The sequence below is a fragment of the Halictus rubicundus genome, chromosome 12 (genome assembly GCF_050948215.1).
Source record: "Halictus rubicundus isolate RS-2024b chromosome 12, iyHalRubi1_principal, whole genome shotgun sequence".
Classification (NCBI taxonomy): Eukaryota; Metazoa; Arthropoda; class Insecta; order Hymenoptera; family Halictidae; genus Halictus; species Halictus rubicundus.
Genome location: NC_135160.1, coordinates 5,432,909 through 5,457,077, shown reverse-complemented (window position 1 = coordinate 5,457,077; position 24,169 = coordinate 5,432,909). Strand labels below are relative to the sequence as shown.

Here is a 24,169-nt window from a genome sequence, read left to right as displayed (position 1 = left end):
GAACTTGTCCTCCATGTTCTGCTTGATCATTGTGCTTATCAGTCAAGTTAAAATTTGTCACCCGTGTCTCCCCTATGTTAGAATTGTCAAGCACAGTAGTGCCGAAGTATAAGCATGTGTTCCGTAAGGGGTTAGGCTACTGTCTTCTAAAAAAAAATCATATGTTATTATGTGCGTCGAGGTACTCGACAAAAATATCAAACACTGGTTTAACCCCATAAGTGTGCACCCACGTTACAAAGTTACAAACCCGAGGGACCGCATGGTGGCTAAATGTAATTGCAAGTGGATTATGAAATCAACAGATCAAAACTAACCTGCTCGTATTTCAGATTTAGAAAATCGTCGAGTCCGTCCCGTTGGTTAATGGGCCTGCCTCCCACGTCCCCGCGGTTGAAGTTCACCCATACGCACCCTGGTGGGAGTCCAGTGCACCGACGACCTCCGCGTCATCCTCCTTCGCCGTCCACAAGATCTCGTTCATTGGAGCTCCTGGACCAAGACGAGAAGAAGTCTGTTTCCCCTATAAGGGAGCCAGAACCTCAGCCTAGACCAAGGTCCAGAAGCTTGGACGGCTTACTAGATGAAGATGGTATGCTACCAGAGATGAAGACTGAAGAGTCGGCCAAGCAGAAGCAAGACCAAGAGAGCAAGACCAATTCCGAGCCGGTGGAAGCTGTGAACAGGCTAGTTGTTCCGGAGAAAGCTGTTCAGAGCGAACCGGAAGCTGCAAGGAGGAGGGTAGGAGGAAAGGTCGATGGCAAAGCTGAAGTTGCAAGCCTGGAGAACAATTCCAAAGAGAATGAAGATCCAACGCCAGTTCCCAGGCAGCGAACGAGGACAGCCATGGAGGCAAAGGAAGCGAAGAGGATACCAACTCAGGAGGAGCCCAATAACCGAGATGAGAACCCACCCATCCGACCACCGAAACCGAACAGGTTCATCAGCATGGATGCACAACTGTTGAACACTGATGAGCAGGGTTCTAGGGCTAGCTCCGAGAACGTTGATCCTTGCGCTGGCAACGCGGAACTGAAGGAGCGACTGGTAGCCACGGGAAACGACAAGTCGACGCTGCTCAAAGCCAAAAGCTGTGGCGCGGGACTAGATTCCGACGAGAGCATTTCGTCGAACGAGTACAAGCCCAAGACGAAGGAGCAGGGATCGTTGTTGTCCCTGCCCACCGGGGCTGAGCCGAAACGCAAGAAGAACTTTATGGACAAATGCGTGAACAAGGTGCGGTCTTTCATGAGGAAGTGATACGAGACTTCCCGGTTATGGTGATAAAGACTATTAATTAATTTTACAAGGCTAATCCGTAGCTACGTCGATATTAAGTATAGAGGACCTCGTGGTTCCCAGAGTACCGTATATATTCGTATATAACGGAAGAATTGTTTTCGAGATGTACAGACAGTATTCCCGGATCCCTCACATGCGAACAATTCTTTTCTTCCTTTCTTCTTCTTCTTTTCTCTCTTTTTTTTTATTGCCGTACCGTCTGACGAGTGTATATATTGGACATGTTTGGAAACGAGAATACAATATAGATAATATTTGTATAAAGGACTGTGCTCGCCGTGGCAATGTTGCGAACGATTTTTTTCTCTCTGTACACTGACAGGCAGCATGAAAGTGTAACTGATGTTGTGCCTATAACGAAGTGTCTTCTTAGGAGTTCAGAGATTCTTGTCCGACGTAGACAGACATGAAAGAGTAGCCTGGTTTTTTCAGGTGGCTTTTATATATAATTAAATATATATATATTTCCTTATTGAATTGTATTATAGACATGTAAACGCGTAGGTAGGTAGCATTGTTATTTGTAATACTATTTTTTTATACTCGAGTTCAGGAGTTTCGATCAGCCGCGCGTACGCGGTGAAAATTTGGTAGAACGGGAGACAGAATACAGACAAACAACCGGAAACTCGTGAACTCGAGTACTTCCGTTCTTTTTTTAGGACGTCGAATGTAACTTGCGATGTAAGTCGCAAGTCGAGGCAGCTAACACACAGAAATAACAGATATTCTGAACGTATCGATCGGTAACGCTATTTTATCGTTTAACAAGATTTTCTATCGCTGTTTAACCGACGTCCGCCGTCTAAGCTCGAACAAACTTCGCGACAGAGTTGGGCACTCATTAAAACTCTTATTTAATTGACTGACTTTCTCTTGATCGATACTTGTAATAATAAAATAACAGAAATATACTTTGATAGAAATACATTTATTTACACAGTGACCCGCATAATATATTTGTTCGCAGCAAGTTGCTTCATGCAGATGTTTATACCACGTACATATAATTTTATATTTAATAAAATAAAATTAGTTAAAATAATCGCGATAAACAATTAGATAACAATTTTTTCGATTCAAACGCAACAATTTTTGCGCTTAAATTTAAATGAAAAAAATGTGTCGCTGCACAGTGCTACAGATGGATATGTACGTGTGCAGCCAAGTACATTAGTCAAATTAAGAACCGATCATTAATTGCATGAAACATTGCCCAACTCTGCTTGGTGACAAGCGAACCTTACGAAGCTTCGATATTGTACTATTTTAAGATCCTGCCTAAGAATCAAGAAATGTATATTTTACCAAAGTTTCGTAAAGTAAAGTGTAAGAATTTTATCAGACGTTTTAATGTTTCCCAAAAAATAAATTTTATTTAGTAAAACCTGGTCGAATTTATATTACAATTTGTTACTATTAGAAGGATCGATTTGATCCACATACATTCTGAATTTGGCAGTATAAAACTAGTATACATGCCAGTGAACAAGTTAAACAGTAACCGATAGAGGTATCAAATTTCTGTGAACTTGTTGAACCGTACATGTGAGGCACAGTCATAATAAATAATTATACTTATCAATAGCAAAATACTTTGAGTTATATCTTTACATACAAGGTAATAATACATTTTGTACAACTTCAAATATAAAGATCGCAGTTTAACAAGAGGATCATAAATGCTTCGCTAGTATCAAACTAGGATACATATGAAGTTCAGGTACAATAAGATGTGTTATAAATCTCTTATAAATTAAAGAGTAGGCTGTTCAACTATATCATTTATTCGCGACGTCATCTCTTCCTCTGAGTCTTCGCAATAGCATCACATCTTGAACCTGAAGAGTCACACGTTTAGCATGCATCGATAACAGTATACAGTCTTCGAAGAATTGTACCAGGTATGCTTCGGCTGCCTCCTGCAGTGCTTCCAATGCAGATGCTTGTATCCTGAAACCAAACAATCCGCGTGAAAATTCGGAAAGTATGTTAAACACATAATATCCGAAATTCCACCTTATATCACCGAGATTAGGGAACAGATTGAAAATAATCTCTCGCACAACACGACTGAACGCAACTTTCGGGATTAGCAGATGCACAGATCTTCTTAAGTGCTTGATTTCTCTCAAAACGTAATTGTATCTATGTCTTCTGAGTCCTTTGCTTGTTAAAACATTTGTCTGAAAGTATCATGATTAATGCCACACGAATACATTAGAAAACTAAAAGACATACATAATAAATATTTACATTCACCGTCTAAAAATTTTGTATAAATCTCGTGATCCCAGAAATTGGGATTCTCTCAATAATTTCAGTAATCATAAAGTAAAGACATTTTAAACACATTAAAAGTTTTAATTACTTACTCTAGACTTTTCATGAGGCGAACGTGGATCGCCAGTTGACCTAAAATAACAATTTTCTGTTAAAAAAGAGAAATGAGAACTTTCAAGCAAAGAAGTTGTCATATCCGTTTCAAATCTATTATAATGGATTGAATAAATCAAATTTCTCATAAATTATATCATACACTATTCTCAGCAATGGTCCTGTTATTTCGTAAATGTAACAATTAAAAGTAGCCGATAACTAACCTGGCCCTAGATTTACGTCGCACCATATTGTTGTCATTCGAATAACAGTCATCACAGAATTAATTTTGTGGCGGTTAGCGGCTACTCGAGCTACCTCTTACGCTCGGCAGCAGATGGACAAATAGTCAACATCTTTCTCGCTACTTCCTAATCCGTCACCGATCCCTACACCTTTCTTCCTATTTTCTAAATTATCATTTTAATCCGAAAACCGATCAAATCCAATTGTTAATCATATTAATGTGCAGTTCAAATTCTTTTACTCTCTCTTTTCTTTCCCTTTTTTCTCTCACTCTCCCTCTCACAGCAACACAGACAACCGCTAGTGGCGCCACTCGTGGGAAAATACATAAGCTCTTTTAGGGATCCATACAGACACAGACCACAGACGAGGTACACGAGTAGACCAATCACCCAATGTATTTTTTTGTCTTACGTCCGCGGGGCTCTAGAGCCCCCTTACCATTTTTGTGTCACATCGGTCGGAACTAATATTGTGGAACTAATATCACAGTGACTCCACAAAAGCGGGACACGAAAATGTATTGCATGATAGGTCTATCCTATACCTCGTCTGTGGTGTTCCTATTCAAACTTTGTTACCGACTGGTTCAAAAACTGCGTTGCTCTGTCGGTAACATTTGGCTAGCAGTTTGAGCGTTTTGCCGCTACGCCAATTGTGTACTGCTGTACGGACCCCTGAACAGAGCTTCGATATTTCGCCACGAACAATCGCTCATGAATATTCAAATAAAAAATATTTCAGGTCAAATTAAAGCTGAAATAGTCTCTCAAAAATCAAATATGGGCCTGATAAATCAATCTTAAATAATATATTATTTAGAGGAAAATTGTTAAGCTTCTTGTAGGTATAGTAAATTCACTAACGAATTTGTTAATAGACTTTCGGTAGGTAAAGTATTAATATGCACGTGTATATATACGGAATTGTGTATTATTTTAGTATCAAAATTATATTTATGTAATTTTTTTATCATGAACTGTACATTTTACGGAGCGTCCCTACTTGCGAACGCTTGCGCAGTGGAAACTGGTTTTCGAAAATCGTTAGAGTTTCGATACTAGCGTACTCTGTGGCTCTACCCCTTTTCCGGTTCTTTTGGAACGTACCCTATATCTGTACAAAATGGTAAGAATTGTTATCGATAAATACCCCGTGAATCTTATTGAAATATTGATAAAATCAAGTGTTGTTCGTCGAAGTTCTTCGTCAACAAACTGTTGATACATATATTACAGTATTTTTTAAATTATAAATAATATTTTTATGACATTTTTTAACGTTCTAAGGTTATGTTTATATTTCCAGGGTTTTGTTGTATTATTACTCATATTTTCGTATCAATAATCATTTTGAAGTATGCGAATGTAATATTCCTGTTCACTCAATTTGTTTTTTAGTTATACAATTAAAAGACAAGTGGACTTACAGCAATATTCTTAACATAACCTATCTGTGTCATGTTTGTATAAACACTTCTTGTGGAACTTCGACCGTACAGTTATGCATTGCTGTTTCGTTTTATATTGTGTATTAGTATAATTAATTACGTGTTTGGTTTGCTAGGCGAAACGCACGAAGAAGGTAGGAATCACCGGTAAATATGGTACCCGATATGGTGCCTCACTCAGAAAGATGGTTAAGAAGATGGAAATCACCCAACACAGTAAATACACATGCACATTTTGTGGCAAGGTAATATATCTCTTTCTATTTCATCGTACGTTATATTCAAATTTATACTCTATTTATTCTCTTCATATCTATGTAGGATGCGATGAAGCGCAGTGTTGTTGGAATTTGGTCATGCAAACGCTGCAAGAGGACAGTCGCCGGAGGTGCATGGGTTTACTCCACAACAGCAGCAGCATCTGTTAGGTCTGCTGTTAGGAGATTACGTGAAGTTAAAGAACAATAAGTAAATATAATAAATATCTTATAAAAATATCTAACATCTCTTTTTATTCTGTCCCCCTGATCTTGCAGTTCTTTGTAATAGTGAACTATTTGTATCTAGAATGTCCAACTGTGGATTTAAATAAAAGAAATTGATGAACTTTGTCAAAGTAATTTTAGTAAAAGAGTAACACCATCAATACAATTCTGTTTTTAGGTTTAATAAGACTTGTTGCATTTCAATATATAATACATTGGAATCATAGTCTGATTCCGCGATAGTATGTTTAGAAATTATTTTGGAGGCACATAAAAACCATTAGTAGTATATTTACATTTTTCTCGATTTCTATAGCGACCTATAGCGTGTTTTATTCTAGTACATAATTCGGTTAATAATAAGTAACTTTCATTATGCAAATTTCATTGAACATGGGCATGCATGGTTTTTCTTAAATTAATTAAGCTAAATGGTGCTTAAAAAGTTAAGGCTTTAGAAAATGTATGAAAGTATTAATTTAATCATTGAGATTAGATATATACATGCATTTCAATATGCATAGAGAAAAACCTAATGGAACATACGTAGACTATTTTATTGTCTTTGAAAATGTATTACTTTCAGAGTCTACTTTTCAAGTACAAGTGTCGAGACACACGTTTCATTTTACTTAAATGGTCTTTGTATATATATATGTATATATAAATATAAATATTTAAAACGTAAATTTTCGGAACGTACACACATACGAAATAATGATCTTAACGATTAAAAAGTCCCTGAAACAGAAGTCTATATAAACAAGTGATTTTATATGCTCCAATATAATTTTTACAATCGTTTTAATTAATGATGTAGTGTTACCATCACAAGTAATTACAAACATTGTCGTAACATGATGAATTGAAATAGAAAAAATTGTTTACAAATTATTATTGACTTTATTACTCTTCTATGCTCGTGAACTTACTCTGAACTTATTTAAACCTTACTTACTTCATCAGTTTAAACAGCTAATAAATATCTACAAATTTTGCTAGTACAATTCTTAATTAAACATATACTCGGAAATAATATATTGATTTAATAGAAATCGATCGACCTGTACAAAAATAAATACTATAGTTTTGCAGGAATATTTAAATATGTAAAATTAAGCTGTAAACGATAATCCGTTGCACCATCACCATTCCTTCAAGTAACATAAAACTGAGTATATTGTTTGATAGTAAAATTCTCCTAAATTGAAATTTTAGAGTCGTATAATATACTTTAAATATTATGAATGTAGTTCAGTGGCTTCTTATTTAAGGTTGCAGAATTGGCTAGATTTTTCTCAACCGTGAATGGAAATATTACAATCAGTCAACATTTTTTTTCCATTAAAAAATGTTTCACTTTGTTGTCGACTGTGTTCTCTTCTCTCTTTCTCTCTACCGTCAAACTCTCCCTCTTTTACTTTCTCTTTTTGGAGCGTGAAAAAAATTAACATGAATCTACTATAATGTAAGGGAAGGGCGCCAGAATCTAATAACAACATTTTTACATTACTTACAGGAAACTGTTCTCCCCGAGACTTACTCAACAAGTATATTGCACTCTAAATCTTTCGACACACGCGCTAGTACATAGGAGATTAAAAGAGTCTAAATTCATTAAGAACCGCAACTATGAAAGATGATAGGACTTCATAAAAATATTTGTTACTTTGCTTCTTTAAGAAAATACGGAAGACGTTCTGTCTCGAATTCAAGAAAATCTTTAAAAACATAACATTACATTGAATAACAGTCGATAGCTTCTTCTCATTTTCGTATGCTTAACGATATTCTTGTGAATGTAATCTCGTATTACTATGGCGAATCCAAGTGTAATTATAATAATATGTTTATCCCATTCGAGAAGCAAACGAAACAAAACAAGGAAAAATAAAAACTAAGTCATACGAACAAGATGCAACAAGGAACTGTTAGAAATACCAGTATAAAAAGATTCAGTGCTCTTCCCTAATCGCTAGAAAATTGTACAGTATTAAGTCCTAGATTCGTAATCAGTAGTGTCACAATGATTTCACTTGCACTCCCGACATTCACTCGGTTGTAATGGACACTTGCGTCGCGAACATATCCGTGTCTCTTATGCACTGATATATCTCTCAGTCATCCAGCATTGCACTCATCCCATATTATCAAATATGTCTCTCTTTTGTATCAACAATCATTTATTTATAACAGTGGTCTGATATGCTTTCCTCTCTATTGTTCATCCGAAAAGAAGAAGAAAAGAAAGAAAAATAAAAGTATTCACATACGGTGTTAGTGTCTTTTCGTATCACTCGTGTACATTCGCGCACAGGTTGGAAATTACTCTGTTCCTCCTCTTCGACGTTCTTGTGCATTGTATCAATCAAGGCATACCACGACAAATGGCAGTAAATACACGACATACTGCTATTAACAGTAAATAAATCTTATACAACTAAAAGCATCAACTTCGATTTCTTGTTTGTAGGTATTAGTCAATTTTTCCGTCGTCTGGCTCGATCACCGCTGATCAAATTGTCAGTAGACCGAGCCGAAAGTGACATCGGACAATATGGAATATAATACTATCTTCATTCTTGATCTTCCTTGTAGAAGCTTCTTCACTGTCGAATCGTCGTAGTTAATTAAATATGTCAACAAGTGTTACATACAGTCGTTACACTCAGTTGATATTAGCTGGCCTGCCATTTGAATTTGCTACGCATTATCCACTTCTGGCCGGTGTTATGGGCATCGCATGGTGCCAGGATAGGCTGCACCGCATCGTTGGGACGTGGTTTCGACAAACAGTGTCCCGTGTTCGTGTGTTTGATCATTCTCGTCTGGGAAACAACAATGATCATGTCGTCAGAATACAATATTTACTTCGAGTGAAATTACGTAGCTTCGATCAATGTGCTTTACCTCTTCATTATAAACCCATGCTTGATTTCCACCCATACCATGGCATCGTACTATCTTGACTGGACCTTGGGGACTAGCTGCATCAAGGCACATATCATCGGACATTATTTGTTGTCGTTTAGTATACGCAAATACCTGGGGACAAGACGTCAACGTTAAACACAAGACTCGACGCTTTGAAACACCGCACAGGGGAGTATTTGCCTCGAAAATCTGTCCAAAAGTTAAAATTTCTTTTTCAAATTGTACCTGACGTCGAGACGATTCCAATGACCTACTACAACTTTCAGTCTTAAAATAATATTAAAATAGTTCTGACCAGCTTTTCTAGGTAAATGCCCGACTGTGCACCGGTGAAACTCTGTTGACGAACCTGATTGCCACCTAATCCATGACAATAACTAATCCCAACATTCTCCCCCGTTCTCCTGCCCATGGTGTCCAAGCAAGTCTGCGTGTCGACGTTCTGCACGTCGCCCAAATAGTAATAATCCAAAGGCATCGGGGACTCGGGATAAATGTTCTCCAAGTACCATCTGAAGCTCTTACACTTCAAACGGTCTCTCAACTTCAGCCGTTCGGACACGTCTCCAACAGCCACGTTCCGAGCTCCTATAAATAAAACGTGCGTCTGAATGCAATCTCGAGCGGGGATCCCCCGGTTCTGCGTGACATAGTACTGGTGCTTTGCATGGATAAATTGTTCACTGAAAGGTAGAGTGTGTCAGAAACATGTGCCAACATAAAGGAATTGCAACGTGTAGTGTATTAATGCTGTACTAAATGCTTGCCGATTGTAAGAGCCGAGCTACTGTACCGCAACTTGTATCAAGATCTCAGACACGAAAACACATAGACGTGGAGAACCGTCTTCGGACGTACATAGTACACATTTTTGTCCTAAGCTCTGAACGACATGACAAATGAAAGGGACGTTTCAGACTCTGTATCGGACAATATGAACGGGTATCTGATATACAATGTAGCTGGTACTTGGCTACAAGAATTTCGGTAGTGTAGGTGAAACTGATAAAAGCATTCCAACCAATCTCCCAAACAGAAACAGTAAAAATAAAGCATGCATGAAAACGAGTAAGCCAAAGAATACACGTAAAGAGGCATATAATAAGGGCTCAGCAGCGACGTTCTTTTCTTTTTTGGTTTTTTTTTCCAGAAATGCTGGGTTGTTAGTGCTACCTGGATTAATGTTGTAATAGAAGTACTTCCATTGGTCCAACCAGACCTCAGCGAGTCGCGCATTGTTGTGGTTCACTATCTTGCTGGTACCACCAGGAAACGTATACGGTGTTGCTTTACGGAATACATGACCGACGTGCGAGCACGTTGCGATCTCCAATGTCCCACCACACATCCATATCTAACCAACTCAGTTCTGTTAGTATGTTAGCAATTACAGTTCATAACACAATCACAAAAAAGAGCTAATTAAAACAACGTTATAGACTCGGAATTGCTCAGACGGACCTTCGCTCTCTTCTCTCTCTCTCTCTCTCTCTCTCTCTCTCTCACTCTCTCTCTCTGGTACCTATAACGTAGCCTTACAAATACGTATCAAACAAAGAAGCAAGGGAACTCATTCTGTTAGTCAGCTGGATGGATGAGTGGTTAAGACTATATTGAAGTAATAATAAATATCGAGATGCAACAAAATCAATCTTACTCCTGGAAATGAAATCTCATCGTTGGATGTAACACAACGTCCAGATCCCAGAATCCAATGTCACACATAAGCACGCACACACAAGTAGAAGTGTTTTGTTATCCAAGATACGTTTATGTGTCCAATACAATTTGTTAATGTAAATACTCTAAATTAGATGCACAAACGGTTTGGTTAATGTACTAAACGTGTTTGTAGTTAATCTTACAGCCGAGCCGAGGTTCAACAAGATGCTACAAAGTTACGGTTGTTAATCATTTTTAATGTTTAGCTTGGCGCCGATATACCGGATGATTTCGAATATTCAGATCAAGACAGTACACACTCGAACAAATACGCCCAGTTAGCCAAATTTGTTTCGAGCAAATTTTGCCCAATGTTTGTGTCATACTTTGCGAGCAAAAGGCGGTCAGTTTGGTACCAAACCCTGCTTGGAACAGAATTTGGCTCCTTTTTGACTGCAAAGTTCGATGCCAAGGATCCATGCCGAATTGGAGCCAAACCTTGGCTTCGTTATAGAGGGCAGGTCGGTCGCACTAAGATCTTGTTCTACTACGAGTACGTATCGGGCAAAATCGGAGTCAATCTTGCTGTAGGAGGAAAAATAGAATTTTATTGAAACTTCTCAATTTTAGGTTTCATCTATTTTCAATCATTTAATTCCGTTTTCCCTCCTACAGCAAGGATTACTCTTAGTACAAGGTTAGGTTCGCTCTTAGCGCGACTGACCTGCCCTCTATAACAAAGCCAAGGTTTGGCTGCGATTTGCTCTTGATTTGACATGGAATTCTGCCTGCAAACTTTTCACTCAAATACCGAGCCTGCTGCGGAAGTAGATGGATCAGAATTTGTAGACAAATTTTGGTGGCAAATTCATAGAAAATTGCTCACTGGGCGGCAACCTATGGCCGTTACTCAAATAAAAGATTACACTCAAACAAAAGTATGCTCTAATTATACTCTTCCTCGTGTCAAAGATATTACAGTGTAGCTCGTATCAGATACCCGTCACGCATACGTAAGTACTCGCAGTATTTTGTAAGTATGTTTCTAATGCTATACCGATATGCATTCTGTGTTAGTGTTTAATGGACGCTATGTGAACACAAGCATCAATTTTCCAAACAATTTTTACCTTCCGTGTGTTCTGGCAGAGAGGCCGATCCCTCTCGTTGTTAATATTAGAACAATTGCACATAATTTGTCTAAAGTACAATTCAATAGTTATGCAAAGACAAAGTAAACAAATGAGAAAATGATACACGTTATGATCTAACCTGGGTTCATGGCATAGTAAAAATCTCTCCACTCATCCATCCAGACCTCGGCCACCCTAGCCGCATTGTGTAGTACTATTTTGCTGACACCACCGGGGAATGTATATGGACTCTTGTCTCGGAATACATGTCCAACGTGTGAACACGGACTGATTTCTAACGTCCCACCGCATTGCCATACCTATAAGGTACTTTATGACTTCACAAATGAAGACGGAATTGTCCACAGTTAAACCCTCTAATTGGAATCACAAATCCTTTAGTCTTTAACAACTAAATTACAGAATCCCATTACCATTTAATACTAAAACTTCAAGAGACTCGCGGAGTAGCTTCACGTTGGATTATCTTCGATGGCGGAGTTACATGGACTCTAGCTAGACTAGGGATTCTCAAATATTCTCAGGAATCCCAAATTCGAGAATCTACTAACGAGCCTAATAGCGTCGTGTTCTTTGGAAACCGCATGCTTGAAGTTCTAGTATTAAATACAACTACTAAGTTACTACAGTACAACTAATCTAGTGCAAGTACTGCAAGGAAATGAATCTTTTCACGAGGGTCACAGCTGAAAAAGGGCAAACAAAAATGTATAAAATGGTTGGTAGGTACAAGCTACGTTGTCCTGGAGAACGGTAAAATTCTTAATCGCCGTAATCGCTGTTGAAGTAAATAGACATTGCGCTTATTACTTTTGAACGTGCTGGTAACGCTGGGATACTCACTCGGAAACTCATTTCAAGATTTTCACCGCCCCAAATGTCCATGCCTTCGTCGTACGCTCCCAGTTCATAAAAGTACTCCTTATCAATAGAAAATAACCCACCGGCCATGGTCGGTGTCCGCAGGGGAGCCGTTCTGTCTCCCAGTCTCCTATCCATTTCTCTTTGTGCTACTCTATACCTTAAAAGTTCAAGGATTCCACGTCAGAAACGCTCAGCAACTCACAATTGTGCCGAGGTAAACCACGTATTTAAAACTCTTCGCACTCGAAGCTAATTTGACTACAGAAATCGAACGATTCATCAACTTTAGAATATTTTTGTTACATATGATCTTTTTCATTTTAGCGGTACAAAGAATTGTTTCGAATTATAGTATAGACATTTTATAGGGGTACCTCAAAGGGGACAGTCGAGTGCGAAAGGTTAAATATTAGGTTGTTGCAAATGAAATGTCCGGTTTTTAACAGTAACGTTAAAGATAGTATAGGAAATCAGAAAATAATTGATGTACCATCTGAAATTCAGTTTCCAGTTGAAACCACCCCACGTCATGTCGCTGGCTGGGATATATTCAAAGGAATCGTCGCTAATTACGTCAATTATGGGACAGACAACGGTGGTCCTGTCCTCCGCGATTCTGGCTAGCAAGGGTTCCAGCCAGCCTTCCGTGCACTCGCAGTGCGCATCCAAGAATGTTATAACTTGCCCCTTCACGTGCTTCGCCCCGAGCAGTCTAGCTCTTATTAGGCCTGATCTCTTCTCGGTACGGTATACGTATGTGGGGACGGGCAGCGTTTTTACGTAGTCCTCCAGCTCTTGTTTCAAGTGATCTGTGGATCAAGTCGACATTATTACGTGGCAGCTTTGCCCAAGATAAGTAAACAGAAGTCAATCGACTGCAACAGTTAATTGCCATCAATTATCGCAAAACTAGTGCCACTCTAGAGTAGTTACTTAAGGGGTGAAAAAATAGCCCTCGAAGTTGGGGATGGACAACGTTTGACCAAACTCTTGGAACTATTTCACCAAAGAACATCTTAAACTACAGTTCAAAAAATGTATCTTCAGGTGGTTTTAGGTACATTCTTTAGAAAGTTCTATTTAGGTGTATTCTTTCCAAGGTAAATTCTTTAGAAGACAATTAGATGTTCTATTACAAGCAGAACAGTCTGCAGAATACCAAGACGTTCACCTTGCTCGCTCTTGTCGTCGACAAGAATGATTTCCTTGAGCAGGGTGCGTGGCGATCGGTTGATGACCGACCAAACGGTCCTCAGCAGCGTGCTCCAGGCTTCATTATGGAAGACAATGACGATGCTGGTGTCGGGCAGGTACTTGGTGTACTTTTTGGACTTGCAGCCCTCCAGGCGGATGTCTTTGAGGGACCGGTTCAGGGCAATCATGTCGCTGGCCATCAGATTGAACTGATTCAGCTTGAACAGCTCCTGTTGCCTGGCTTCATCCTCCGGCGAGATGTGCACCGCTGCTCCCAGCTCACCCGGACTGCCCTTGCTCTCACGAACCACCCTCGCGGGCCTCCAGAAGTGCAGCTCGGACTGCTTGTACCTTCGCTTGCCCTGCTGCCCTGTCGGCTGCACCTGGTCGTCCTTGAGGGCCTTCGCGTGGGGCACGCTCTCCTCCGTCAGCGATTGCTGCTTGCTGCTCTCCGTGCAACCCCATCCGGAGCCGCCGATGCAGTCCGAGTAGAGCATCAACACCATCACGTCCACCAGGAACCATACCAGCGACGTGAGCAGTATCACTTGGCACGTGTGAATGCGAATCTTGAAGCGGAACATTTTCGGGCGCGGCTCGTTCTCCCCTTTTGCTCCGAGATCATCCCCCGGGCGTACCAACCGGAAGTACCTGTTGGCAACACATTTTTAGTTAACACGCTATCAAAATATAAGCAACGCTAGGTGGGTCCTGATCTATTTAACTTATGATTAGTGAGGCATATTAACACTAGGTTTACCGGACCCGTCAAAATGACGGGTTCTAATATTTTTAATTTACGATTATTGAGATTGTGAAGATCCACCTACGTGGAGTTACTCAACAAGTTTATTTCTTTAGGTATGTGGTATTTAAAAAATGGCTAAAAACTTGGATAGACACATTCTTCTTATTTTTATAAAGTAATGTAAAATACTCAATTTTAGTACTCCGTAAATCTAGTGTTAATGACTATTACTTTTTTATTACTTTTTGTCTCCTTTTTTTATTTTTACATTTACTGTTATTTGTGACTGCAGACATTTGCACACAATAAATACATTTTCGTACGCTCAGGGTAAATGTGCACACTATTTTGCACTGACCCGATAAATACTGTAAAATGATCGATCTCTTTCCGTTGGTGTCGTGACACGTACTTCTGTAAAATGTGACGCTATAAATGGAACATTGTTTATTCATATAAAGTGTAGAGTAAAAGTGGGTGAATTATTATATTCGAATCTTGTACGCGACTGTTTCTCAGTTAATCATTTGAACAGATTGAATAATACATACAGACTTTCTTAAGTTCTCTGAATCCACTTGCTATTTTAAATTTCACCTCGATGTTATCATAAATGTGTAAAATCTGCAGTCTATTTGCGGAATAGCGGCGAGTGAAAGCTGGGAATGGTAAGCAACCTGAAATTGCGTTGCCTTGGGAAGATGGACATTGTTCCCGGAGGATCTGGCCACGGAGCGGGAGCGGTGGGGATGTCTTTTGGTAAGAGGACAGCGAAATTGAACTTTTCTGCGTCGATCGCGAGAAACTGGAGCTGAACACGAATGAGATTTATTTCGTTATTTGGCAACGTCTTCGTAACTTCAATGAATGTGAAATCGTTTGAATGTGGTAGGTTTAGTGTCGAATCTGGTTCACACGCTTTTATAACGATTTTATTCTAATTTTATATGTAGATGGATAAGCTTCGCCGATTATTTATGAATATGTATGATCGTACCAACAGGCCTGCGACACACGGCTCCTCCTCTTCTGACTGGGATTTCTCACAACCGAATTTCAGACACTTGGCCCGTCGTCGGGGGAATCACATGACTATGTGTGCCGGTCTCGTATCTGCAACAGAACGAACGTTCCACAGTTAGAACAGCAGATCGAACAACATGGTTCTCTCCCGCCGATTCAGTTCGCATCCTCTTGAAAGATGGCGGCGGGACTTCGTCAGCATTGTGTCTCGGATTAGAGGGAAACAAACGACAAGTCAGCATTCCGCGGTTCAACCCGTTAGAACTCTGATAGAATTTATGCGCATCTTTCTACATTGTTCCCTATCCGGTTACACAGGGTCATTTTGTGGCCTTTCTAACTTTCTAATAGCGTCCATTTCTCGGTTCAAAAATATTCCACTCTAAATTCGATTTCCTAGCTGGCACTTAAAAATATCAGCTGCTCGTATCTCGAACGTTTTAAAAATGTAGGATCGTTGAAAGAAGAATTTTCGCTGAAAAGGACGGCTTAAATGTTACAAAAATGTCATGTTCCCGGGGCTCGTTCAATTTATAATTCACATTAACAGATGTCCGAGGTTGATCCGGTCAGTTCCAGACCTGTAATTGCATCAAGGCTTCCGAATCAATGTTTTATAAAGCGTCTCGGATTGTCTTTCCTAAAATATGATAACCCCATTAAGGTAACCAGACGTTCGGGAATGGCCCGGGCATCGTTGGATTTTTAATTACGTCCGAGCATCCGTCCGGACTTTTTGTACGAGTGGTTTTAACGGTTGCAGCAGAATTATTTATGCAGTCGAGCAGGAAAAAATAAAAGGCGCACGGAACCGTATCAATGCCGCCATTAGGATAAAAGGTATTTTCGGGCGAAACATGTTTCGCGAGCATCGTGATTAATTTTTCTCGAATAGAACGCATGCGATCGTAACGACGATACGACGAGTAAAGTTCGTCGCGGTATAAGAAGAATCGAAGCAAAGCAACATCTGTTGCCATGGCAACGCGTGAAAGTAGGGCGTCTTTTTCAAACTACTAGATCGTGAAATCGTAATCGAACAAACCCGCGCGCGTACTACAATAAAAATCGATTTCCAATGAATTTTCGAGAGAATCGATTCTTACGAAATTCTTCCGATGTCTTCGCAGTTTTACATTGCACTTGTTCATTTTTATTGTGATCGCATGAAATTATTGTTGTCGTCAAAAGCGCCAGAAATCCAAAATTCGACTATTCATACGAGAAATATGTGTTCCACGATCTGCTGATGGTTCGTGAGAAAACGGTTAGTGTTAGACGGCTGAGAGGAGGCTGGAATAAGCAAGCTTTCGTTTAAAATGATAATAGACGTTGAAGACTCGTTGCTGAAGGAGCTCGAAGCCATTGTTCCTTCGCGACCACGGAAAGGCTGTTGAATCGCCGTCGGCCGAGCGGCATACAAATGTTGCTCGGCTCTCGCAAATATCAACGTGACCGTGCTACTACGATTTTCCGCCGGACGAATAAAAGATTCATCGCCGTGGCACGTCGGACGTGTGCTCTCGCCGATTAGGAGACACGCACATGGTCATTATCGAATCAGCGCCGGAGCGAAATCTGAACGGCGCGCGAACACAAGAATGTGCACGAGCGAAAAAGAGCACGATGTCCCGTTCCGCCGGCGGACGACGCGACGCGCGAAACAACACAGAAGACGAATCGATAATGGTAAATTCTCTTATGTGTTATATTATATTATATATAAGCACCCGATAAATAAACAGCGGCGGATCGCGTGACTTCCGGTTCGGTTAACCCGCCCCGAGCACACTTGCACGGAAACAATGCTTGCCAGGAATGAGGGAAAGCGAGCAACGCAACCAGGATACGTGACATTAAATGGCACTCGTGGCAGGGGCTTAATATCGCGAAAATTAAATTCGGTATACGACGGTCTTTGCGAAAAGAAACCACGAAATTGAATTTTCAGCGGCCCCGTTGCTCTAAGCCTAGTGGCATTAAATGGCACTAGTGGCACAAATATAAATATAAATATAATTGTGGGGCAAATTAAATTGGGAATAACAAAAGCAGTGTCTACAAAAAGAAATTTCGAAATTGGATTCTCAGCGGTTCCGTTGCACTGTTGACAGAATCAATATTGGCGTAATTGCATTTATACTTGTAAATAATGTGCGGGGGATGCGTGACATTAAATGGCACTAGTGGCACAAATATACACTGGAGAGCAAAATTGAGTCCACACTATTTGAAACAACATAACTTTTTTAAAATTAGATCAAATGACTTGAATGTTATTGAGAAGTTAGAAGGAGTTTATTAGACGAGGAGTAAACAATATCTGAAAAAATTTGAATTAGTCGGAATCGCGAAAGAAATAGTAAACATTGATTTTTCCAACTTTTTATTGAAAATTTAAAACATGTGTTTTATTCACTCGAATAAATTATGTCCATGCTGAAAATTTCACAAATTTTGGATAATTCGTTTACGAGTTATAAACGATCGAAAGTGAGAAAAATTGCCGCTTTTTACGATTTTCGAATTATAATCGCACTAATCCTAACTTCTCAATAACATTTAAGTCATTTGATCTAATTTTTAAAAAATTATGTTGTTTCAAATAGTGTGGACTCAGTTTTGCTCTCCAGTGTAAATATGAATATAGTGGGAATGAAATTCGGTTTAACAAAATCAGTGTTTACAAAAATAAATTTCAAAATTGAAGTTTCAGCGGCCCCGTTGCACCGTTAACAGGATCAATATTGGCGTAATTGCATTTACAAATAATGTGCAAGACATTCTCTCGCTTCTTTTTCTATTTTGAAATGGGGATAGCAATATATGGTGATCGTAACACGATGAGAGAGATCAATGTATTAGGTAGAGCGCCGATAGAATAATTTATGGGTTCGATCTTATGAGCGATTACGCTTGTCAGGAGAAAATTTGGTACGAACAGCCTATTAGGGGATTCGGAGAGCCAAGAATAGAGATAGTCGATTTTGATATTATGAGGAGTATCAATCTTTCAGTGGCATCCGTTGTACTTCCTCGAATTCCTGAACTGTCTTGTCAATATTGAAAATGTTCGTCGCAAAGAGCACCGACGAACATCTGGCCGAGGCATTGATATCGAACGACCTCATTAAAATCAGTCTGCGGAGAAATGCCCTGTTACACAATAAAATTGTTATCGTTAAATACTATACCTCCCAACGTTCACATTGTTCCAATTTACTGGAGACTCAAAGAAATTTTTATACATTTTACATTGTTTTATGACAAGCTTGTGCTTATTTAGATTTTTATCGGTTTTTATTGTAGCCCATTTGGTGCACGAATTAATTCTTAGCCTTTTCTTCCCGAATCTATTAATTATTCACATTCTGCTCCCCAAAATAATCTCAATCAGTCCCTATGCACTTATCGAATGAATTGCTCACAAATGCAAATTTACAATCGCAATAATCGCACATTAAGAAATTCGGGGCCCGCCATTTTGTCGGATCTCGTAATTCCAGTGTCAACAGTGTATCGTATACTAACTATAAATGCAGAAGGTAAACTATGTACATAGCGTGAAAACTACTTCTCGATCGAGCAAAATTGCCGAGGAAACAATAGAAGACGCCAACGTCTACAATACTGGATGTCTGCAAACTTTCAATATGGCTGCCGCCTCCCTCGGGAGACATCTTTTACCAAGGATGTCCTGCACTCTTGATAAAATCTACTTGTGTCTGAATAATTTGCGAACAAGCTCCCACGGGGTTCAACAATGTTTCATTTTGTAATGAAAATTCTACTTTCAATTAAACACCGCGTTCACAGCCGTTTTACCGAGACCCGGACTGTTCGCCGAACGCAATTTCACAAACAAGAAAAACCGAAACGAAGCACATTCGCGCGGGCCGCTGAATTTTTCACAATTTGCCAAACACAAACTGCCCCGAATTATACACGGTACAGTAATTTTTAATGACGTACAACGACCGCCGTTTCGAGAATAGAGGGTTGAAACGGCGATCGAAGTTTTAACCCAGATGGTACCGAGCGCTCCAGAAACGGCATCGAGCTCTAAACCGGAGAGCAAAGAAAGTGCCATTAACTATGTCACAATTAGCTGAGGCGGGGGCGGGGTAGGGAGGACGGGAAGAATGGACTGCCAAGCACCCACTTCTCCGGAACAAGACATCAACTATTCAGTTTTTTCGAGTATGAATCTCGGCTATTGGATCGCGCGATCTTCATGAATACACATCGGGCTTCCTCTTCCTTCCTCCCTCTATCTCTCTATCTCTCTCTTTTTCTCGGTGCCATTATCATATAAATGAAAAAACTCCGAAGTCCGCGAGTCGAGTTCGAAATTATCTGCGAGTCTCGGTCCTTGATTTCCGCGAGTTGTCCCACCAAACATTGCGCGGGTGGGGCTAAGATAAAAGGAGCCGAAACGGGACGGAAATTGCTCGGCCCAATTACGCGTACAGTTTATAAGCTGCTTAGAACGCGGACAGCAACGAAAAGTGTTTTCGCGAAGTAACTTGGTTAATATTGATTAAGGGGACGGAGAAATTCTTTTTAATACGAACCTCCGAAACTTTGCTCGCGGCACGTTTAAAAAGTTTTCAGACTGATTCTTTTTTTTTTTCTCGACGTGGCATCGATGTTACTATGCAATCTTAACCTCTCTTAGTGGCCCACAATTTTCTTGCTACACGACGTTCGTGTTGTGGGCGAGGAAGATGCACGCAGTACAGAACAAGTCTTTTTACTCATAAATCAGCAAGTAAGATGAAGTCTGCAGCACAGGCATGAATTCGCAAGGAACACAGGAGGCTACATAAACTTGTTTCATTACTAGACTGCGGATCTTCGTGCGTTTACGGTGTATGCTAATTTTCGAAGCAGAAGAAACCATGTAGGAAAAATTCTTGATCCTGTTTATTTCATTTCTGCCCTGAAAAGTGGTTCAGTCGGTAAAAGAAATTTTTCCTTCGGTCTAGTCTTCGTAAAACCGAGTTTATTGCGTGAAGCTCCATTTATTGCACAAGAAACATTAAAAATAACCCACCCTTAAAAAATTCTGAAAGTACTGTTTACATAGCAAGTATCAATTAACATTTTAAGTGGCCTGGTGGACGCTGTAGCCACTGGGTACCAGCGGTTCGGATAATCGAGGTTCCAGAATATCGCGGATTCAACGAACAAATACGATCCGAATTGTGTCGTGTTTGGTATCATTTTACTCGGAAAAGTGTCAGGAACAGTACGGTAAAAGTTTCGCAGGAAAACGATCAGCGATAAAAGAGCTGTATCCAAATCGGTATTGTCTGGACAGATAGGTCACTCGTTCTCCTATTTTCCGGTCCAGGGACAGCAGATTCTGCGCAGTTTATAGAGCGCATTCTGGCCGGGAAATTTTCTCCCATAGATCGAGGCGCTACTGCAGTGTGTTTCGCGGGAATAGAACGTCTCGGCAGAGCATGAGCGTCTCTCGTCCGAGGAGCCTAACGAGTGCTCGCTCGCCGCGTCTGGGAAAATGATATTGCCTCCCGATGCCTCCTCCGGTGACGCTAATTAATTAGCGGCCGCTGAATAATTCACTTTCATCGCGATACGGTGCCCCGGCGAGAGACCCGAGAGACAGGTAATAGTACCCTGATAATTGCATACCGCTCGGGGAATAACGGAAACGCCGGAAACGCCGGAAGAGACATGCCGCGCGGGCTTGCCCCGCTTTAATAAAACCTTTGCCCTATCCGAGCCCCCCGCCGTGCCCCGCTTTACCGTTCTCCTCTACCCCTCCGGGGGAGTGGGGGTGGGGGAAAAGGGGTGCATTTCAGCATCCGACATCGCGCGGGCAACTTTCGTGGAAGAGAGAGGCCCCCCGCAAAGCCCGCGCGTACTCGAAGTTTGATGAGCGCAGCTCGAGGCCGCGGGGTATGCAATAAGCCGGAAACGGAAACTTCGGTCTGGCCCGCGGAATGTTAAATAAAATACATGCATACATGCATGCCGGGACCGCGGACACACCCGCGAGCCGAACTTGTCCGCCGTCGGTTTTTTCGAAGGCGACCCGGAGAAAGCTCGCGAATAATTTCGCGACTCCTCGACACGCCGGTCCCGTTACGCCCACGGGACCCATCGTTCTGGTACACCCTGTATATAGGGGGAGTTCCCCTAAAACCGGACGGCACCTGGAACCGGACAGTAGCGATATCTTTAAGATTTGAAGATCGTCATTTCACGTGAGCAGTAGTGGGGATAGATCCAAGCACAATCAGGTTTCGACACATTCCAGTCGCATGTGCATAGCCGGGAATATCAGTCCATTGTTGCGTTTAAGTACAAGCTAGTGTATCATACAAATTATAAAGTGTTACATCGATCAATTTTGGTTAGTAGAAAAACTCATGAGTGACATTATTATGTCTTTTGGTAAGTAGTTTTTTTAATTACCTCTGTGTTTTGTATATACAGTGCACTGGTTGATACAAGAAATAATTTTTTTTATGGCTTCGGTGTCCCCTGGTTCCGGACAGATCATTGTCCCCTATCACCGGACAATACAAATCTGAATTTTACTTATTCATATACGTATTAATAATAATTATTCGGGAAGTAATTATTCTTATTTTGTTTTCAGTGGTTAAAAATCACTTAAAAAAAAAAAAAAATAAATGACCGAGGAGAAAGAAAACAAAAAGAGGATGACAGAACAAATAAAAAATTCGGGAAATAAGCGTTGCGTGGTTTGTTTAGAAAACAATGAAGAAGACTGGATTCAGTGTTTTAGCTGCAAAAATTGGGCACACGAAGCTTGTGCCGATATCCCGGAATGTGCAGATAACTATGTTTGTGATCGCTGTACATTATTTTGAAACTATTTTTAAGCTACATTCTCAATGTATGTGATGTCCGGTACTAGGGGACACTTTACGAACTGTGCAAATTCTATACCAAACTTCAATCAAAGTTTTAATTAATTGTTAGAATAAAATTATTTCTTTTCTTGGTTTCTACTGATTGATAATGCTGTTAAGTTATAAATAAAATCGTATAGAAGACATGAAATATTTTATTCTTTTATTTATTTAAGAAAAACCTTAAGTGTCCGGTACTAGGGGAACTCCCCCTACAGCGCACGAGCGTCACCCTTTCAAAATTGGAACGGCTCGAGTTTACTCCAGTTATCATGCTTTTTACTAACAATTCTTCTATTATTGAAAGCTGGTGGTGTCAAAAATTCGTGACAGTCCAGTAGAATTGTTAACGTGAGCTCTTGTGCTCATCTCCTGGGTAAAATCAACTTCAACGATTCCTAATACGGAGACGATGGATGGGGATCGAAGGACAGTGGGGTGTGAATTATTGATCGAGTTTACTCCAGATGTTTGACGGATTACTTGGTAATTTGTAAAAGAAAAAATTAAAGATTATCGAACGAATTGCGGATTTGATTTTCGACATCATAGGATCCCGACGGCGCGGAGCGCACTCGTTACACCGGAATTCAGCGTATAAATACCTTGCACGCCTAAAAAGAGATTGCGAACTTCTCTGTGATTTCTTCGCGTCCCTCGGTGGAGAGTGTTGTTAAACGAAGTCCATTCACCGAAGCCTCCATTCAATAAGGTTCCCGTTAATTAAGGAGCTTTTCCAGAGAAAGTAGAGAGGGAGAAAGAGATGGAAGAATGGACGAAAGAGAGAGGCGGAGAGAGAGAGAGAGAGAGAGAGAGAGAGAGAGAAAGAGGTCTATTCTATTTTGGCAAAGCTGCGTTTGCGTGGCGAAGTAGGTTTCCTGTTAACAAGGCGCCGCGGTTTCAAAGTGTCTCGGGCTCTTAATACGTAAGCCATTGTGGCAAACAATGTAATTGCAAAAAAGAACTTTCAATTAAAGCTGCGAACACTCGCAGAGCACGCATTGCATACGGAACGAGAGTCCGGAGGTGTACGGAGAAAGAGAGAGAGAGAGAGAGAGAGAAAGAAAGAGCATTATCCCGACCGGCGGTCGTTCAGCATTGTCGGTCGCTTGTTTTATCGCGACAGTTAAGACTTTTCGCCGCCCACGCCGACAACCGTAACAATTTTACAGTCCGGAGTCGTAAAGTCGGAATTACGGTTGTTTAGGAAAGTGCTGTGCGCCTCCCTAATCCGAATTTCGAAGAGAGATAAGCGCGTCACGGATTTACAGACCGCTTCGGGGAACTTCCTCCGCCAGACAGCCATGCAAATTAATTACAACACTGATTTCCCCCCCTTTTTTTTACCCCCCACCTCCCTGTCTCCGAGAAACTTTTCGTAATTCAACGTCCGCGCAATCGGTTGCGACGCATCTGCCTGCGGAATAACTCACGAAACGATCGCTGGATCTTCATGCAACATGCGACAATCGCGGAACACGGTTCGTTATTTCTTTAAATATGATTAGACTGCGGATCTTTATGCAAAATAACAAATATTTGCATTGATTGCAAGACACAGAAGCGAAATAAAAATTTCTTTCTTCTTTCAATTATTTTATTAACACTAGAACTACCGAACCAGTCAAAATTACTGGTCCTTAATTTTTTCTTTTACAGTTGCAGAAATTAGAAAAATGTTTTCATCAGAAATGTTTGAATGAACTTGTTCATTGAAGCACATATTACAACAAAAGTTGTGTGAAGTCTGAATGGATACAGTCTTGTCACTGTTACGAAGCAATATACATCAGCCGCATTTGTTGCTCGGTAGCTCTAGT

At 40.4% G+C, this 24,169-nt stretch overlaps 4 protein-coding genes across 14 annotated transcripts in view; 2 read left to right on the top strand and 2 right to left on the bottom strand.

The window, feature by feature from the left end:
- Sarm (sterile alpha and armadillo motif) overlaps positions 1–471 on the top strand; it is a 136,028-nt gene extending 135,557 nt beyond the window's left edge. For 6 of the 8 annotated variants that reach the window (XM_076798186.1, XM_076798184.1, XM_076798185.1 and 3 more), the window contains one exon: positions 333–471. The gene's annotated coding sequence lies outside the window, so the exon portion shown is untranslated. The remainder of the gene's footprint in view (positions 1–332) is intronic. The other 2 variants (XR_013083176.1, XR_013083177.1) reach the window with 2 other exon arrangements.
- A 786-nt stretch (positions 472–1,257) lies between these two features.
- Positions 1,258–4,220, bottom strand: LOC143359868 (uncharacterized). Its single transcript, XM_076798189.1, has 4 exons — positions 3,906–4,220; positions 3,678–3,717; positions 3,322–3,488; positions 1,258–3,255 (listed from the first exon to the last, which is right to left on the bottom strand). Exons 1-4 carry the CDS (start codon positions 3,929–3,931, stop codon positions 3,084–3,086), a joined length of 405 nt encoding a protein of 134 aa, XP_076654304.1. The 5' UTR covers positions 3,932–4,220; the 3' UTR covers positions 1,258–3,083.
- Positions 4,221–4,941: 721 nt separating this feature from the next.
- Positions 4,942–5,874, top strand: Rpl37a (ribosomal protein L37A). The gene is made up of 3 exons (XM_076798340.1): positions 4,942–5,055; positions 5,494–5,622; positions 5,699–5,874. Exons 1-3 carry the CDS (start codon positions 5,053–5,055, stop codon positions 5,843–5,845), a joined length of 279 nt encoding a protein of 92 aa, XP_076654455.1. The 5' UTR covers positions 4,942–5,052; the 3' UTR covers positions 5,846–5,874.
- Positions 5,875–6,742: 868 nt separating this feature from the next.
- Pgant5 (polypeptide N-acetylgalactosaminyltransferase 5) overlaps positions 6,743–24,169 on the bottom strand; it is a 38,115-nt gene continuing 20,688 nt past the window's right edge. For 2 of the 4 annotated variants that reach the window (XM_076798325.1, XM_076798326.1), the window contains exons 2-9: positions 15,416–15,531; positions 13,648–14,321; positions 12,967–13,285; positions 12,456–12,633; positions 11,731–11,911; positions 9,146–9,384; positions 8,773–8,907; positions 6,743–8,690 (exon numbers count right to left, since the gene is read on the bottom strand). In XM_076798325.1, coding sequence (XP_076654440.1) covers positions 8,541–8,690; positions 8,773–8,907; positions 9,146–9,384; positions 11,731–11,911; positions 12,456–12,633; positions 12,967–13,285; positions 13,648–14,254 — 1,809 coding nt within the window. In that variant the 5' untranslated portion in view covers positions 14,255–14,321; positions 15,416–15,531 and the 3' untranslated portion in view covers positions 6,743–8,540. Of the gene's footprint in view, positions 8,691–8,772; positions 8,908–9,145; positions 9,385–9,969; positions 10,151–11,730; positions 11,912–12,455; positions 12,634–12,966; positions 13,286–13,647; positions 14,322–15,415; positions 15,532–24,169 lie in introns of all 4 variants that reach the window. The other 2 variants (XM_076798328.1, XM_076798327.1) reach the window with 2 other exon arrangements.